At 44.5% G+C, this 18,448-nt stretch overlaps 3 protein-coding genes across 4 annotated transcripts in view; 2 read left to right on the top strand and 1 right to left on the bottom strand.

Moving 5' to 3' along the window:
• Positions 1-10,989, bottom strand: part of FBXO31 (F-box protein 31) — a 29,048-nt gene extending 18,059 nt beyond the window's left edge. The window contains exon 1 of one of the 2 annotated variants that reach the window (XM_083625896.1): positions 10,565-10,989. In XM_083625896.1, coding sequence (XP_083482022.1) covers positions 10,565-10,943 — 379 coding nt within the window. In that variant the 5' untranslated portion in view covers positions 10,944-10,989. The remainder of the gene's footprint in view (positions 1-10,564) is intronic. The other variant, XM_083625895.1, reaches the window with a different exon arrangement.
• Positions 1-18,448, top strand: part of FANCA (FA complementation group A) — a 257,965-nt gene that overhangs the window by 101,390 nt on the left and 138,127 nt on the right. The gene's annotated exons all lie outside the window — the stretch shown is intronic.
• On the top strand, positions 10,942-18,427 carry LOC310768129 (potassium-transporting ATPase alpha chain 1-like; the record flags this gene model as incomplete). The annotated part of the gene is made up of 2 exons (XM_083625843.1): positions 10,942-11,087; positions 15,596-18,427. The coding sequence occupies 2 exons, from the start codon at positions 10,942-10,944 to the stop codon at positions 17,346-17,348; spliced, it is 1,899 nt and encodes a 632-aa protein (XP_083481969.1). The 3' UTR covers positions 17,349-18,427.

Genomic DNA, 18,448 nt, shown 5'->3' with positions numbered 1-18,448 from the left:
TTTCTTTATTCCCTTTTGCAAGCTTTTGTTGTGTGTATGTTCTGATTTTAAACCAATAAAGATTAATTTAAAAAAGAAAAAAGAAAAGAAAGAAAAGTTAATATAGAAGTAATAAGTAATGCTTTAAAGTGGATAACCTCTTTTGTTCTTTAAGGGAATATGTTATTGTTATGTAAATATATGAGCAGGAATTGATCAAATAATAATTAATAATTGTAAATTGAATATAATGTAATTTCAAGCAGCAATGGGGGGAAAGAGGACACACCTAGAACGAAGAGTGGGAAGTCAAGTTTTTGGGGAAATTGTATTAAATTTGATGTAATTTGGCACTGATTTATTAAAAATTGGGGAAACTACCGGTAATAAGAAAAGAAAAAGAAAAAGAAAAGGAAAATGGGGTGGGATGTTGATAAAAATAAAGAGAAAAGATGAAATTGCATCTTGATTTTATAGATTAAAAATATTGAAACTTAATAAAACTCATTGGGGAAAAAAGCTTTTAAAACTGGGTTATTCAGCTTCCATTTCCACTTCTATAAAATGACATTAATGGCATACCAGTGCATTTGGAACAGACTCTGCCCGCCCACCCGCCATGCTACTGACTCCACGTGTATATGACTTAATATGTCTTGTTTTACTATGGCTGCCAAGATTTGCAAAAAACAAAACAAAATCATGGCGTAGCAGGGGATGAGAATGTTAGGCCACAACACATGGCTAGTGAGCTACAGTTGACTTCCAAGGGAACACATTGTGGCAGCTGCTCTTTACTGTAAATTTAAACAGAACTTGTTGCGGGGGGGGGGGTGCGTGATCACATTTCTAACCCCCAGCATCAAAATTCTAAGCATTCAGCAGGATTGGTCCCCACCAATCCCATGTAATGAAGGATCCCTGAGTGTTTTGGAACATGGGCACAGTGCAGCCTGCTCCCTTGCCAATCAATGCCACGGCAATGGCACCCTCTCAGTTTATTGCACTGCGTATTGCTGGATGTTTCTAACTATAAACACACACAAATGGCTTTTGCTACATTTTGAAAAAGAAAAACAATTCACAGGAGTTAGGTCAATTTACAAAACTAATACAACCACCCTGGGGGAGGAAATAAATGACAAAACGGAAGGCACCCACAGCCACTACAGACCACATGCCCATCTACCAGTACCAAGAGTCTATTTCTTCCAGGCCTTAGATGTACTAGTTAAAATCAGATCAGCTTTCTAAAGTAGAAGATTTAAACTGCAGCTTTACACTTCTAGCACCTGCTAGACATCAGACACCATAGATCTTCTGACACAAAGCTCATCCATAACTATAGTGGCTGAGGGTTTACCCATTTCTAAATTAGTGATCACAGCCTCTGACTTGCAGAAGCCATTGCAGGGTACACCATATGATGTGTTTATTTGCACATACCTCTAAGAGAGACTGTCACACACTATTTTAAAGAGAACCTGGGTTAGAAACGGAGATATGAAAGCTAAGAGCCAAATGGCACCTTAAACCTACGTTATGGAAACAACAATGGAATGTCTAGGCACACTTATAACAATATCTGTAATGTTGTTGTTGTTTAGTCATTTAGTCGTGTCCGACTCTTCGTAATACAAAGCTCAAAATAAATAAATTGCAGCTAAAATATTATGTCCATTTTTCACATGGTCTAGTCCTTCCCCTGCTCACCCCCTAATATTCTTAAGGGGGGGCTCTTCTCCAGTCTTCAGAGAGAAGCTGGAAGTGGGGAGGCAGAAAAAGGTCCTCCTTTCCTTCTACTCTGCAGTTTTAATCTAAAATCTTAGGGGCAGTACTGTGCCCAGAGCTCAGAAGCTGCTCGCACTAATGAAATTCCCTGTCGCAAAATGCGCCTAGAACAATGGGAGATTCAAACACTGAGCAGAACTATAACACAACAAATAGGTTTCCAGTATAAGGGGCAAAAGACTTTTAGATCTGGGTGCAGGTTAAGGCAAGCACTCTGGGCATTAGTGAGTAGGTCCCTTAGCAATGGCTGGTGAGAGGAACAATATGAAGTGGAAAAGGTCAATTTTTAAAAAATTGTACCAAGAAGCTGATCCAATCAAAGATCTCTCAATAGGCTCAAATGCACACAGATCACCCTTATATCTGAAAAGTTACTCCTTTAACTCACACCAAATTAAAAAAACAAAAACAAAACCTGTATTTACACAAGAGTGAGCTATCCAGCACCAAGACAACAGTCCTCAGGCTTTGCCAATCTTGCTCTCTTATGATTCAGATTTGCTCTGATAATTCAATAGCTACAAGGGCCACCAGTATGGTTAACCCAGCCCTATTTTATTTTTAGAGTAGTCAGAAGTTTAACTGAGCAATGCGACTTCCAGCTGTGTGTACAGGATTGCAGCCTTAATCAATGTACGGCACATAGCAATTTTAGACATGTTAAAGCAGCCTTTTCCAATCTGGTGACCATTACTGTTTTTCTACTATGCAGGATTGTTGTAAGGTTTCAGTGAGATAATGTATGTTAAGTGCTCTGAATACTGTAAAGCCAAGTATAATAGTCATTTATTCTGGATACCGGGGGTGATGGGGTGGGGACTGGATACTGGGGTAAAAAAACTCAGAGTATTTGATATAGCTACAGACCTCTAGAAAAATCAATATCCTTTTTGCTTCTTACAATAGGCTGTTGCTTTTTTCTGTGAGAAATACTGCACTGTTACCCTTAAGGCTATTAAAACACACAAACAACCACTCTCGCTGCTGCAAATCACCAGAGAAAATTAAATATTAAAGCTGTTCTATGCAGATAGAAATGTATACTCCTAGCAACAAACAGAAACCACATACTACAATCTGGACATCTTCTGGGGAGATTAGGGTTCAAATCCCCATTTTGCAAAGAAGCTCACTGGGTGACCTTGGAGAAGAGAAAAATACCCTCTTCCTGAGCTCCTTGGATGACAAAAATCTGATTAAATTAACAAAATTAGAGAAAATAGCCATGCTTTAAGTCTGTACTAGCAGGAAAGGCTGAAAACACCCTGTTCAAAGGCAAGGTTACCCACTACTCCTGCCATAGTCCGGACCCTCCTCTGCCACAAGCAGGTGCCCAACAGAGATACTTGCTCAACAAGTAGCTCCAGCCAGATAAATCAAAGCGAACACTGCATACTCGGGCAGAACACATCCAAAGTCACTGCTAGTCTGATCTGGAGTAAATTCCTTCTTGGTGTGAGGAAACACCTTTGCTTATCTACTCTACATGAGCAAAGGTCTAACTCACTAGGGCATGGGTAGGCAAACTAAGGCCCGGAGGACGGATCCGGCCCAATCCCTTCTAAATCTGGCCCACGGATCATCCGGGATTCAGCGTGTTTTTACATGAGTAGAATGTGTGCTTTTATTTAAAATGCATCTCTGGGTTATTTGTGGGGCATAGGAATTCGTTCATTAGTTTTTTCAAAATATAGTCCGGTCCCCCACAAGATCTGAGGGACAGTGGACCGGCTCCCTGCTGAAAAAGTTTGCTGACCCCTGCACTAGGACTTCCCTATTAGCTATCAGGTGTGGGCCAGGCTTGTTCCATCCATTTCAATGAACAGCAAAGTGCTTGCGGTCAGGGTGGAACAGCTGGTTCAACTGCAGTCTAATCCTAATAGCTTCAGTCACCCTGTCTTGCATTCTAAAGCTACAGGAATCTGCAAAGCAAGTTGTTTGTTAGCCATTCATGTCCTCTGTTGAACTCAAGCCACTATTCACTTTGCCAGGAGGGCTCACTGCCACACCCTGGACACTTTCTTTTAAAGACAAAGGTCAAATCACTTAGCATTTAAAAACAAACAAATGGAGCTTGGAAACTGTTGATTAATCAAGGTAAGCTGAGCTACAGGGAGGACGGGGAACAGTCAGTACCACCTATTTATAGCTTTGCCCGAAAAGTGAATTGAAATCCACAGCTCCATAAAAATCGCAGAATCTACTTACTCACAAACTCCAAAAAAGTAAAAGGGAACAAACACACAGACAACGCAATGTAGGCAGTTACCAGCATGACCCACAAGTGTACTCCAAGCCGCTCTGGAATTGCTGCATTGAGTGCCAACTGCCATGGTCTAGTTGCCCACATGTGCTATGAATCATCTAGTCAAATTCCCCACAATGCAGGAATAGGTAGCTGTTCCATATGGGAATCAAACCTGCAACTTTGGTGTTATCAGCACCATATTCAAACCAACTGAGGTATTCAGGCTAAGTTGGACATGCTTGGGGAAATCTCTCTCTTCTTGATGAACTACAAGAGAGAAACAAAATTAAAAAATTCCTTCCAGTAGCACCTTAAAGACCAACTAAGTTTGTCATTGGTATGAGCTTTCGTGTGCATGCACACTTCTTCAGATACCGTAACTAAAAGAGAGAAAGGCCATTAAAAAAACTTGTAATTTCTGACACATGGCAGAGCTTGGGTTTTTAAGGAGGGAAACCCTCTGAGGACAAAATAAGGCCATAATAAGATGCTGACACATTTAATAGTGGGCGGTGGTGAAAAAGAAATAAACATTTCTGTCTTGGTGATTATTGCAAAACTGACTGCAAGGCTTCAGAGACAATGCTACTGACTAGGGGGCTTCAGAGACAATGCTATCTGCATGAATGGGATTCTGTCATAAGAAGCAGAATTAGGCAGCATCTGCAACATGTGGCTTCTATATAAGCACTTATATTAGTGCCATAATACAGCAATACAAAATGCTGTATTGAATGGCTGTGAAGATGGTAAAATCACATTCTTTGTGGCTAAAATATTGAGTTTGATCATCTCACACTCAAATATGTGTTTCTAAATGGAAAATAAACAAATAAATAAACATGCACCACACTGGATGGCAACCATGTCTTATCTGACTCCAGTAGCTTGCATGCCAGTAACCCAAAACCTATTATCACACTGTCTGGCATCTTAGCTCTGACGTCAACCCAAACCAGAAGTTAAAAACACCAACTCCACCACTACCAACAACTGTGCAATAGCAAAACTCTCTAGCTGAACCTGTGGTTTGGGTCTGCCAAGCATGGTCTGTTTATGTTTATTTGCTGCTTTCTTTATTATTTTCTACATTGGGAAAAACATACAACGATCCAAGCCTTTCTCATAAAAGAAAATGGCTGATTAATTCCAAAAAAAGGGTATAAAATTATATCCAAGAACAGACAATCCATATTTAACCATAAATTAGGTTATGGTTTTTGTTATCTATTTTTTTCCTAGCTCCATGCAAGCAGGTCATTAGATAATAATCTGTCTTGGCAGGGCAGACATTAAGACCCTTGAAGATTCAGATATTCTGTTTTATGGATGGGGGCTATATTAGATTTAGACAACCAGGAATATCCCTTCCAGCTATAGAAAAGGCTTACGGAAAACAGAGCTTTGTGCCCAATTTAGAAAACTGATGAGGCCTCTGTGTACAACTGCCATGACATTCAGTGGCACAAAGAAAGATGCCACCCCTTTATTTTCCCCAATAACTGTGATGGAACTAAGATGGCACTTGCCCAAAATCATGCCAGGCAAGAAAGAATGCAGCAAGCTGAGGCAACATGATGCAAAATCCATTTAAAGTGTGTTCCAAGCCTATCCACAAGGATGAGTCAATGTTGGCAAATATCCTCAAATGAGGCTATCAAACAAATTAGAAATAAGTTCTTGCAGCTGCAGACAGCATTCTTAATGTACCCAAAGTCTCCAGCTCACCCAAATGCAGTTACTGGCTGCACTCAGATGTCCAACCCCAAAGTTCTTCTTGGCAAGGCCAAAAAGCATGACTTCATAGCTGGCAACAGATACAGCTGGTGTGGGTCCTCACTAATGGGCCAGAGGGCATGAATCTATTTGCAATATGAAGAAGAGGAACAAAAAGTGCATGGCAGGATGTGATCTTGCTGGGAAATGTTCAATAGAGTACCAATCGCAGCAGGCAAGCAATCGCCTTAAATGTATTGCGGTTGGGGTTCCCAAATTTAGCAGTGCGGGTACAAGATGCATGAATGACACCTGCCATCAATGTATCCTTCATACCACAAACTTCACCCTAGTCTTTGAACTCTCAGTATCATCTTGGCCCTCGTATTTCCCAGGTGAGCGCAGCAGCACTCTTCATCCCAAGTGTTGATTTGAGAAAACTGAGGAGCTACTAAGGGATACCTCCATGCCTGGGTTCATCACTCTCAATCCAATAGCAAGCTAAATAAATAAAAGCTGATGGGATGGACCTTTTAACATGTAAATAACATGTATAGTTGCCTCATGTTTTGCCAACTTGCAACTCACCAAGCCAAATGACTCCCATCCAGGGACAGCCCAGGACATTTTGCCACTAGAGGCAAAACAGAAAATGCTGCCACTGCATGCCTGTTGTGACCCACCTGAGTACCCACTGCCACCCTGCGCCACTGGGTGGGTGTGCAGCAGCAGGCACACAGGGAAAGAGGCAGCAGCTGGAGTTTGCCACCCTGAGAAAACTGCCTCATGGGCAGGTTGGCCCTGAAGCTACTGAAGGGTAGCTTCCTTGTGTTATTTGCCACCTATAATAAAAAAATATATAATTGGGGAGATGGCCAAGTACCCAATAGTTCACAGTACATAGTTGCTGGGCTGTTCTTAGCTTGCTGCGACACAGTTGTACAGACCTAGTTTATGTCATTGGTTTGTGATTTACATGTATTCGTACCTCATAAGACTGAAGTGGAGTTCTATAAATGCCAGCATTTTACATTACTAGAGCAATCTATAAAAGAGTTGATGTCAAAACTAGTCTCTATCTATTTTCTGGATAACTCAGTATTCTATCAGTATTTTTTTATCAGCAATTTTTCTTGTACCTCAGTTTACAAGCTAGATACAGCAGAGCCTTCCTCTGGTCTACTTCACTTTGTACTGAAGCCTAAGTTTCTAGACTACTTTCTTTCCCAGTGGCTCATAGGATTTGAGATCCATGTTTTTGAGAACAGCTTCTCCTGAACTTCCTGAATTCTGTCTTAACTGTACTTTCACTAAATCTTCCCAAATCCACCTATGTTTCCATTCCTGCTCTCTCCGCTCTCATCTAATTTAGGCTGCCCATTTTTAGGCATGCGCCATGCTGCTGATATGCTCAATCTCGAAACATAGATGTGAATGGTATTACAAGAATTACAGAATCACAGGATAGGGAAAGACCTGGAGGTCATAAATCAATCTACTATGTCAAGGCAGAATTCTCCATGCCTCAGCTCCATTATCCTTTTAAGTTTGTGTGTTGCACAGTTGTTATGCTGTAAACTGTCTTGCAACCTTCTGTTGAAGAGGTGGAGTAAATAATTTCTAAATATCCCTTCACAAGTTTCAAGGTAGGCTACATTCAAACAAACAAACAAACAAAAAAAGCTCTGGTACTTTAAAAGATAAAAGGTCACAGTGCAATACACTCCTATGCCTCCAGTCTTTTAAGCAAATTTCAGCTGCCCTGCTTCTAATTCAATTACCCTGATGTTTTTAAAGCTTTGATTTTATGGGTTTCCCAAGTTACAGATAGTCTGGATAGTAAGAACTTCAGAAAAAGTAGCTCTGCCTGTTGTTTGCACTGCAAGAGGCAAAGACTCCTGCAGTACTTTAAAAACTAACAGATTTACTGTGGCAGAAGCAAATCAAATCAAATCAAATATCTTTAATACGGTCAGTGACCAGGAAGCAATTTATAAAAATATGACATTAAAAGTAGTATTGTGCTACAAATACAGTAGTAATATGGCCAATTCACAGAATTGGTGCTTATATTTATAACCAGGTTTTGACTTTTAAAGTTTTAAAAATTCAATTCAGGTGTCGCTACTGTTTATTATCGTTCCTTCGATGTTTACAATTTGAACTCCGTTGTTGACATCATTGCTCGTCTTATTCTTGTTGCAATGTAACAGTACTTTGCCACGGACCTGTTAATTTCGGGCTCTTTGTCAGCTAAGAGGTGTCTGATATAGGTGTCGTCTGTACTGCGAGGTATTTTCCTCAGAATTGGTTCGATCAGCTCTTTTCTTGAGTCTCGATATAATGGGCAGTATAAGATGACATGCCCAATGGTTTCGATTTCATTGCTGTTACAGGGACATAATCTTTGTTCGATCGGTATTTTATTGTATCTTCCCTCTAGAAGAGCTGAAGGGAGAGCGTTAAAGCGGGCCCTGGAAAATGCCCATCGGTGTTTAGCGTTGTCTAGATCTTTGAGATAGTTTGCTAGATGGGGCCTTTGGGGGTTATATAGAAGTTTGTAAGTTATCGGAAGTTGATTAAAGTCATTTTGGGCTTCAATGTCCCTGAGTCTTTCTTTGATTATGTTCTTGGCCCTTCCCCTTTCTAAACTTAATAGATACTCTGGGGAGAGACCATATGTGGCCAGTTTTCTGAGAGTGCCCTTCAACCAACTAGATTGGAATTTGTCAAGAAGCATCAGGGAAAGTAGTCCAGCCGGCGAGTTGTTAAGTCTTAGCCAAGTGCATAAGGTTCTTATCCATACTTTGGCTTTAATGCTGTATAAGCCCGCTTCCAGTCGTAGGGCGGCGTTTGGGACGCATTTAGGTGTTTGCAGGAGTGATCTAAGGAAACCTGATTGTATCTTTTCATATGGGTCTAGATTAGAGAGGGAGACGAGTGGTGCGCCGTATAGTATTTGTGCTGTTGGTTTTGCAACGAATAGTTTAATTGTAGCAGGAATGAAATTTCCTCCCGTTGTACGATGGAATCTTAGGATTGCTGTTGTACTTTTTTGTGCTGTAGAGGAGCTGTAATTTATGTGGGCAGTCTTCTTCCTTGATGCTTGGAATATAACTCCTAGATATTTAAAGCATGTCACTTGTTCAATCTCCTGATTGTCTAAATTCCATCTGTATATTTTTCTTTTGTTAGAGAAAACCATGATTTTTGTTTTTTGGTAGTTCACTGTTAATTTCTCTTCTCTACAGTATTGGGATAAGCTGTTAAGAGCTCTTTTGAGGCCCATCTGAGTCTGGGACAATATAACCGCATCGTCTGCATAGAGTAGGATAGGCAGTTTTTTGTCTGCTAATTTTGGGGCGTGTGTATCCGCTCCTTGTAGGTGGTCTATTAGGGAGTTTATATAGATGTTGAACAAAAAGGGGGCCAAAATGCATCCTTGTTTAACTCCCTTTGTTGTTCTAATGAAATTAGAGAGTTGACCTTCTTGGCTGCATCTTATACGAAGTCGTGTGTTGTTGTACAATTTGTATATTAGTAGCAGCAGACGTCGGTCTATGGATGATTTGTTAAGTTTGTCCCAGAGTCGGGTTCTTGGGATGGAGTCAAAGGCTGCTTTAAAATCTACAAATGCTGCGAATAGGTGGTGATTGTGGTGCGACGTGTATTTCTCAGCTAGGTGCTGTAGGATCAGGCAGTGATCCATTGTGGATCTCCCCTGTCTAAATCCTGCCTGTGCATCATCAAGAATCTTCGCTCTTTCTATCCATTCGCACAGTTTCTCGCTGAGGTGTTTAGCGTATAATTTACTTATTATATTCAGGAGGCTTATAGGTCTATAGTTGGAGGGATCGTCCCTCGAGCCTTTCTTGTAAATGGGAATAATGATGGAAGTCCCCCAGTCGTGTGGAATCTGTGCAGTTCTATCTATATATGTGAACAGAGAGGCTAGCAAGGGGGCCCACCAGTTCGCATTGGTTTTAAAAAGTTCCGCTGGTATACAGTCAATTCCGGGGGCTTTCCCGTTCTTTAGTTGGTCAATCAGCAGATGAGTCTCTGTTATTGAGACTGCTGTGTGGCAGAAGCATTTGTGAGTACCAGCTTTTGATCTGATGAATTCACCTGTAGCCCATGAAAGCTTTTGCCACAATAAAAATCTGTTTGTCTTTAAGGTGCCACCAGCCAGCCCTTTGCTGTTTTTTTTCATCTGAACTACCAGCATTCATTTCCCAAGCGAAAACACCAGTGCCACATGGTATCCTCTTCTGTTGGCATCATCTGACCTACCCAGGCTGTGAACATACCATATATTTAAATCACATTCAAAGTTCCTCCCTCTAAGAATCCTGGGGACTGTTAAGGCCGGGTATTGATAATTGAAGATCTGTGAGGAGTTAACTACACTTCTCAGGATTCTCTGGAGTGGCGGAATTTGCTTTAAAGGCGTAGTGTGTATGCAGCCTATGACCCCCACCATTGTTTGGTGAGATAAATGAACTCACTAGATTTAAGGCTTCCAACTCTCTGCAACTTGAGCCTTATTTTCCTCTATTTTGAGGCTTTGCCTCCTTCCTTTAACCTGCACCCCTTCTGCAGCTCCTCCACCCAAATCAGCTCTCTTCATTACTGCTTCCTCCTCCCACCTTAAACTTCTTCATACCAAGCCTTGCAGAGATCCAGGTCTGCGCATCTGTCTGTGGGCATGGACAAAACTCCCCTTCTACTCCTGTGCTATATTGGGGGAGAGAGAGAGATGGAGAAAGAGGATTCGGGTCGCCTCAGAAATGGGTGCGGGTTGCTACCCACACACGGAGGGAAGAAGCTCACCTTCTTTGCACCTCCGGCGCCAGATGGTGTCGGTGCGGAGGATGCGCCTGAAGGCGCTGCAGACGAGGGCCAGGTTGGGCAGGTCGGTGCCGGGCAAGGAGCCGAATATCTGCACCAGCAGCTCCGGTGGGAGGTCGAGGAGCGAGAGCGGAGCCCGGCCGCGAGGGCTGCTCTCGGCCAAGGCCGCCCCCTCGATGCGCTCCTCGGCAGCGTCGTCGTCCTCCGCCGCCGCCGCCGCCTCCCCGCAACCGCCGCCGCCTCCCTCCTCAGGGTCCGTGTCTGGCTCGCTGCTGTCGCCCGCCGCCCCCTTTTGCTGAGCCCCCCGCCGCCGGCAGCCCCGCGCCGGGCCCACGCCGCAAAGCCGAGCGCAGACCGCCATGACGGACCAACGGGGCGAGCGCCTCAGCTGCGCTTTCTCCTCGCTCGCGCTGACAGTCGGGGGTCGCCGGCACGCGTCGGGCCCCGCCTCCCAGCCAATCGCAGGCGGGATCCGCCCCGTGGCCTGCAGTCCTCCGCCAATCAAGCGCGCCCTCCCCGCGCCCTCATTGGCTGGGGCCTTTCGCCAATCAGGGCCGCGTTCTTCCCTATCCTTCAGGCTCCAGCCCGGACAAGGCCGTCCCAGCCCTTTTCCCTTTCCCTTAGCCTCCCTACTCGGTTGTTGGCTGTCAACGTGGCCACGCCCTCCCGAGCTGCTATTGGATGAAACGCAGGGCCGCCTGGCTACGCCCACCCGGCCGTGATAGATGCACTGCAGAATACGCCCGCAAGAAGGCAATCGAAAAGCCCCGCCTCTTTGGCCTTGTAGCTCCGCCTTCTTTGTTTACTCATACGGCTAATCCTGTTCTTATTATCAATGGAGTTTTTGGTTTTTTTTGCCCGAGAGGCAGAAAGTGAAAAAGCTGAGAGGGAGAGAAGGCCCTGTAAATAATCGACTTTGGATCATTAAAACCTTTCATTTAGTGATCCAGTGCTAGCCTGTTTTTGAAGCGGAAAAGATGGCCAAATGGTTGAAGGGCGGGGGGAGGTGGAATTAAAAATAAACTCGGAGTTAATATTTCTGCAATTACCTAAATCCAGAGCATGGTTAAGTAAGTTGATGTCCGAGTAGCATCGCCGTGTGAACTCTTTCTACGCAAAATGGCACAGCCCCAGTGCAGCCTATTCTACACCTTTGCGCCACATCGTATACATAGAATCATAGGCGCATCGAATTGTCGAGTTGGAAGGATGGGCGTAGCGGGGCAGAACCTCTGTTAAGTATTTTTATTGATTTACTTGATCGGGAGGAGCAGGAATCACAGTTAAGCATCCGTGCTAAGGATATGTGTGCTTGTTGTCTTCGTGGAACAGTAAATTCTCCTTTGCAGTTGCGCGCTACAAGGGGTGGGGCAATATAGAGGCAACAGTTAAAATGTCGCATTCTTCTTCTTTTTACGACTCTCCTCCATAGTTACTTCTTACCATGAATGGACGGCAGCGTTTGCCACCCCCGAATCCCCCAGCATTGCTGGCTAACGGTAAACTGAACGAGTAGCTGTTACGGGGCAGAAATAAAAAAGTAGGCTTGCCCCGTGTGAGGCTCGAACTCACGACCTTCAGATTATGAGACTGACGCGCTGCCTACTGCGCCAACGAGGCTCCTGCGAAAAGTGGCTCGGCAAAACCTTCTTGATAGCCACCAGCAAAAAAATAAAATATGGGTGAGTTTTAATCCTTGCGTAGCTCGTATGGATTTCGTCAAACCTCTCCCCCGAAACTCCAAGGCATGTAAAAGCGGCATCCGGATTCACAGCTCTACACTACAAAACAGTTGTCATTGCAAATAACTTTGTGGTTTGAAAACCGTTACGAAATCCCTGACCAGGCAAATAATCACCATTTTCTTCGTACATGGCGACATGGCTCAATGGTAAATTATAAAAGTTTATATTTATAATATATATCTGCATATAAATAATATATATTTCTTTTTTTAAAAAAAAACCTCCACTTTAGAAAGATTAGTTATAAGACTTTTCAAAAATTGACTAGCTTGGTGCGGTACAATTCTAACGGGTTTCCTCTGGGAAGAACCAGCACACCACAATAAATAATGCAAGGAGTGTGTGTGTGTGTGTGTGTGTGTGTGTGTGTGTCTGTATATGTATGTAAACACACACAAACAATATAAACTATATAGATATATATCTAATCTCTGATATATAACTGTATCTCTATCATCTGTCTGTCTGTCTATATCTGATACAAAATTAAACAAGTAGCAGTCATTTATTAAGGTTCAAGGCGCAGGTGTCCTATCAGAGATATTGTTATGAGTTTGTGGGTGCTAGACCATTATAATCTCTTGAATAAACTAGTGTTAGAAATTAATCAATGCTTGGAGTGTTAAAACCAGGACTCATGCGTATTACGCCAGATCCATGTGTATTAAGCTGTGTGGTAGACAATACTTTGAATCAGCAAGTGTTAAAAGCTAATTAAGCAAGGCTAACTTCCTCATGCCTGTTGTCTTCATCCATGGAGTTTTCTTGGCAGGGATACTGGAGTGGCTTGCTGGTTCCTGCTCTAGGTGGATCACGTTTGGTCAAAACTCTCCACTATGACCTGTCCATCTTGGGTGGCCCTGCACGGCATAGCTCATAGCTTCTCTGAGTTATTCAAGCCCCTTCACCACGGCAAGGTAGTGATCCATGAAGGGGATCACTGCCAACAAAGGTCCGTATAGTTACAGCTATGGTTTTCCCAGTAGTGATGTATGGAAGTGAGAGCTGGACCATAAACAAGGCTGATCGCCAAAGAACTGATGCTTTTGAATTATGGTGCTGGAGAAGACTCTTGAGAGTCCCATGGACTGCAAGAAGATCAAACCTCTCCATTCTTAAGGAAATCAGCCCTGAGTGTTCACTGGAAGGACAGATTGTGAAGCTGAGGCTCCAATACTTTGGCCACCTCATGAGAAGAGAAGACTCCCTGGAAAAGACCCTGATGTTGGGAAAGATGGAGGGCACAAGGAGAAGGGGACGACAGAGGACGGGATGGTTGGACAGTGTTCTCGAAGCTACCAGCATGAGTTTGACCAAACTGCGGGAGGCAGTGGAAGACAGGAGTGCTTGGTGTGCTCTGGTCCATGGGGTCAGGAAGAGTCGGACACGACTAAACAACAACAACAAGTTCCTCATGAGGCGATAGCCTGGGGATGTGCCGTTAAGAACAACAAAGGACCACAGAACTCTGTCTAAAAAGGCAAATGAATGAGGCCTCTCCCTCCCCCTACAGATAAAGCCACGCAGCTAAGAGAGAGTTAGCAGTTATGTGAGCAAGATGCTAAGCAACAGGCAGAGCCATGGCTATTGTCTGTTTGAATCCAGGGCTGCACATATGGGAAAAGCAAGACCCTCATGGAGTGTTAATGTTGTGAACCACTCCATTGTAGGCTCAGGTTATATGTGTAAATAAGCCATGTATCATAAAAACACCACAGTCTCCACTGTGCCACCTTTCCAAAAGGAAACACAGACCCTGGGTAAGTGTGCCTGGAAACCCTGGAACATCGCACCACTTGGCAATTGAGTGGCAGGCAACAATATTATACAGTGTGGTTCTATATGACTGTATACTCAGAAGTAGGTCCTACTGTAATCCAGGGTGCTTGCTCCTAGGTATCAGTGCAAAGGAGTACAACATTGGAAATATCTAACACTGCAATCCTATGCACATTTACCTGAAAGTATGTTGCACTGAATTCAGTAGGACTTACTTCTGAGTAAAATTGCACTGCAAGGTTGCTGATATTATCTAGTTGCACAAGCAGTCAGCAATCCACAAGCCAATGGCTCTGAGTCAAAGCATTTAAAAAATCAATATCCTTTAAAAATTTACCACATGGGAGACAGTCATAATCACACTCATTCTCTTGGATGGTAGCTTTACTCATCATTACTTGCTTACCCATCTGTAATATGGGACTTCATTCTGAGACAAAACTAAGCTCAGTGCAAACTAGAGAGGTTTCTATAAACTCACAGCCTCCTCGTTCTCAGGCTTGTCTGAAATGGGTGCTCAGTTTCTCAAATCATACAAAGGAATACATTTAACCAAGAGAGATTGAACATTGTACAGTAGTTTGCCTCAATGTATTACTGTTAATGTGCTGGAGGTTTTTCTGTTATTTTTATTTATTAAAAAGTTTATAAAGAGCCAATTAATTTTTTAAAAATCACAGTGGGATACAATAAAATCTAACAAAATTATAAAATACAGATTGAAAGACCAACAATGAATCAAATTAATTATCTAAAGGTAAAGGTAAAGGGACTCCTGACCGTTAGGTCCAGTTGCAGACGACTTTGGAGTTGCGGCGCTCATCTTGCTTTACTGGCCGAGGGAGCTGAGGTTTGTCCGCAGACAGCTTCCGGGTCATGTGGCCAGCATGACTAAGCTGCTTCTGGCGAACCACAGCAGTGCACGGAAACGCCATTTACCTTTCCGCCGGAGTGGTACTTATTTATCTACTTGCACTTTGATGTGCTTTCAAACTGCTAGGTTGGCAGGCGCTGGGACCACCACCAACCTTCTGACTGGCAAGCCACCCGTGTCCCTTAATTATCTAAAAACGCTTGGCAAAACATAATGTTTTCAGCAGGCAATGAAATATCAAAATTGTAGGTGCTTGGACTTCCGGCGAGGCAGCATGGCGGCTGCAACAGCAGAAAAGAGCTCCTGAAGCCAGCCAGAGTAAAAGGCTCTGTCTGGCTGACTCCCGGACTCCCAGGACTGCTGCCGCCAGCACTGCCAGCGGAGAGGAATTGGGGGTGCCCGGGGCGTCTATCAAAGGAGCCAAAACACCCCCCCACAACCTTGATTGAGCCGGAAAGGCACCCGACCACCCCCCCAACAGCCGAGAGGAGCTCCAAAACCAGGAGGACAGTGAAGCTAACGCAAAGAGGGAGGGGGGAAAGAGGAAGAAAAAGAAAGAAAGAAAAAGGAGCCCCAACTTTACCGCTGCTGTCCCCATCTCTGCCTACGGGAAAGAAGAGGAGAGCGGATCGTCATCGGAGACGCCTCAGAGACAGCCCTGCTGAAGTTCTCCGAGATCACCCTGGGCAACGTGATGGAGTACCGGGACCACTACAAGAAAGCCTGCGAGATCCCCTTCAACTCTACCAACAAGTTCCAGCTCTCCATCCATGAGCTCGACGACCCTCGAGACCAGCGCTACCTGATGGTGATGAAAGGAGCTCCCGAGTGCATCCTGGAACGGTGCTCCACCATCATGATCAAGGGTCAAGAGCTGCCCCTCGACGAACAGTGGAAGGAGGCTTTCCAAACAGCTTACATGGACCTTGGCGGGCTGGGCGAGCGTGTACTGGGCTTCTGCCACCTGTACCTTCCCCAGAGCGAGTTCCCACGCGGCTACAACTTCGACAGCGACGAGATGAACTTCCCCACCAGTGGGCTCTGCTTTGCAGGCCTTATCTCCATGATTGATCCACCCAGAGCCACTGTGCCCGACGCCATCATGAAATGCCACACAGCTGGCATCCGGGTGATCATGGTGACAGGAGACCATCCCATCACTGCAAAGGCCATTGCTGCCAGTGTGGGCATCATCTCTGAGGGCAGCGAAACGGTCGAAGATATCGCCACCTGCCTGCGCATTCCCGTGGAGCAAGTCAACAAGCGGGACGCCCGAGCCTGTGTGGTCAATGGGGGCCAGCTGAAAGACATGGAGACCGAGGAGTTGGTGGAGATCCTCAAAATGCACCCAGAGATGGTCTTTGCTCGCACCTCCCCACAACAAAAGCTCATCATTGTGGAAAGCTGTCAAAAATTGGGTGCTATTGTGGCAGTAACAGGAGATGGGGTGAATGATTCCCCAGCGCTGAAGAAAGCTGACATTGGTGTGGCAATGGGCATTGCTGGATCCGACGCAGCCAAGAACGCTGCTGACATGATCCTGCTGGATGACAATTTTGCCTCCATCGTCACTGGCGTCGAGCAAGGGCGCCTGATCTTTGACAATCTCAAGAAATCCATCGCGTACACCCTAACCAAGAACATCCCAGAGCTGACACCCTATCTGATCTACATCACTGTCAGTGTCCCACTCCCCCTGGGTTGTATCACCATCCTGTTTATCGAGCTGTGCACAGACATTTTCCCCTCAGTTTCCCTGGCCTATGAAAGGGCTGAGAGCGACATCATGCACCTGAAACCACGCAACCCTCGACGGGACCGTCTGGTCAATGAAGCGCTAGCGGTCTATTCCTACTTCCAGATCGGAGCCATCCAGTCCTTTGCCGGCTTCACCGACTACTTCACCGCCATGGCCCAGGAAGGCTGGTACCCACTGAAGTGTGTGGGCCTTCGGGCAGCCTGGGAGAACGACCATATCCAAGATGTTCAGGATAGCTACGGACAAGAGTGGACTTTTGGGCAGCGCCTGTACCAGGAGTACACCTGCTACACCGTCTTCTTCATCAGCATTGAGATGTGCCAGATCGCCGATGTGCTCATCCGCAAAACGCGACGCCTTTCTGTCTTCCAGCAGGGATTCTTCCGGAACAAAGTCTTGGTGATAGCCATCGTGTTCCAGCTCTGCCTGGGCTGCTTCCTCTGCTACTGCCCTGGGATGCCCAACATCTTCAACTTTATGCCTATAAGATTCCAGTGGTGGCTGGTGCCGCTACCCTATGGCCTTCTCATCTTCGTCTATGATGAAATCCGAAAGCTGGGAGTCCGGAGACACCCTGGAAGTTGGTGGGACAAAGAACTCTACTACTAAAAGGCAAAGCTTCTTTTGGATGGAGTTTTTTCCCATTTTCCCTGCTTGTGCAACAGAGACAAGGAAATCAAGGATTTGCTTCTGTCATCAACAACCATATTGCTGAGCCAAGCCTGCCACGTTTCACACCACAGAATCATAGAATCGTAAGGTTGGAAGGGACTCGAGGGCCATCCAGTCCAAACCTCTGCAATACAAGAATCTCAGCTAAAGAATTCCTGACAAATGGCCACCCAACCTCTGTTGAAAAGCCTCCAAGGAAGGAGAGCTCACCACCTTCCGATGTTGTTCCACTATTGATCAGCTCTTACTGGTAGAAAGTTCTTCCTAATTTTTAGTCAGAATCTCCTTTCTTGTCCATTTGAATACATGGTTTAGGCCCTACTTTCTAGAGCAGCAGAAAACAATCTTGCTCCATATTCCATGTGACAGCCCTTGAGATATTTGAAAGTGGCTGTCGTATCTCCTCTTAGTCTTCTCTTTTCCAGCCTAAACATACACAACTCCCTCAACCATTCAGCATAAGGCTTGGTTTCCAGACCCTTGACCATCTTGGTTGCCCTCCTCCACACACGTTCCAGCTTGGCAATATTCTTCTTAGATTGTGGTGCCCAGAATTGGACACAGTATTCCAGGTGTGGTCTGACCAAGGCAGAATAGAGTGGTACTATTACTTCCCTTGATCTGGACACGATACTTCTGTTGATGCAAACAACACCTTTAAGACAAAACTTAACTTCAAGCTACCACAGTTCCCACTCAGCTACTTTGGGGGAAGATAGCTAGCCCTTCGTCAATAAATGATTTAAGGGTGCTGATATGCAGAGTGGAGGGAAATTATATATGTATGATTGCAGGTGCTGAGATCACAGCCGTGTAACAAATTGGCACAGGATTTCTAGATCATGAGAGTTTTCATGTGCATTTTTTTAAAAAATAAATACTAAGTTTATAACTCTGAAGGCTGTAAATATACATGTAAAAGCAGCATGCCAAGAAAATCTCTATGTGACAGAGCAGAGGGGAGGAGGGAAAGCAAGGCATGAGAAACAGAATTAAAATAAAATGACATAAGATAAGCCAATGGGGGAAAAAAATTG

This window comes from Podarcis filfolensis (assembly GCF_964270895.1).
Source record: "Podarcis filfolensis genome assembly, chromosome: 8".
NCBI lineage: Eukaryota > Metazoa > Chordata > Lepidosauria > Squamata > Lacertidae > Podarcis > Podarcis filfolensis.
This window is presented reverse-complemented; position numbering and strand designations above follow the sequence as displayed.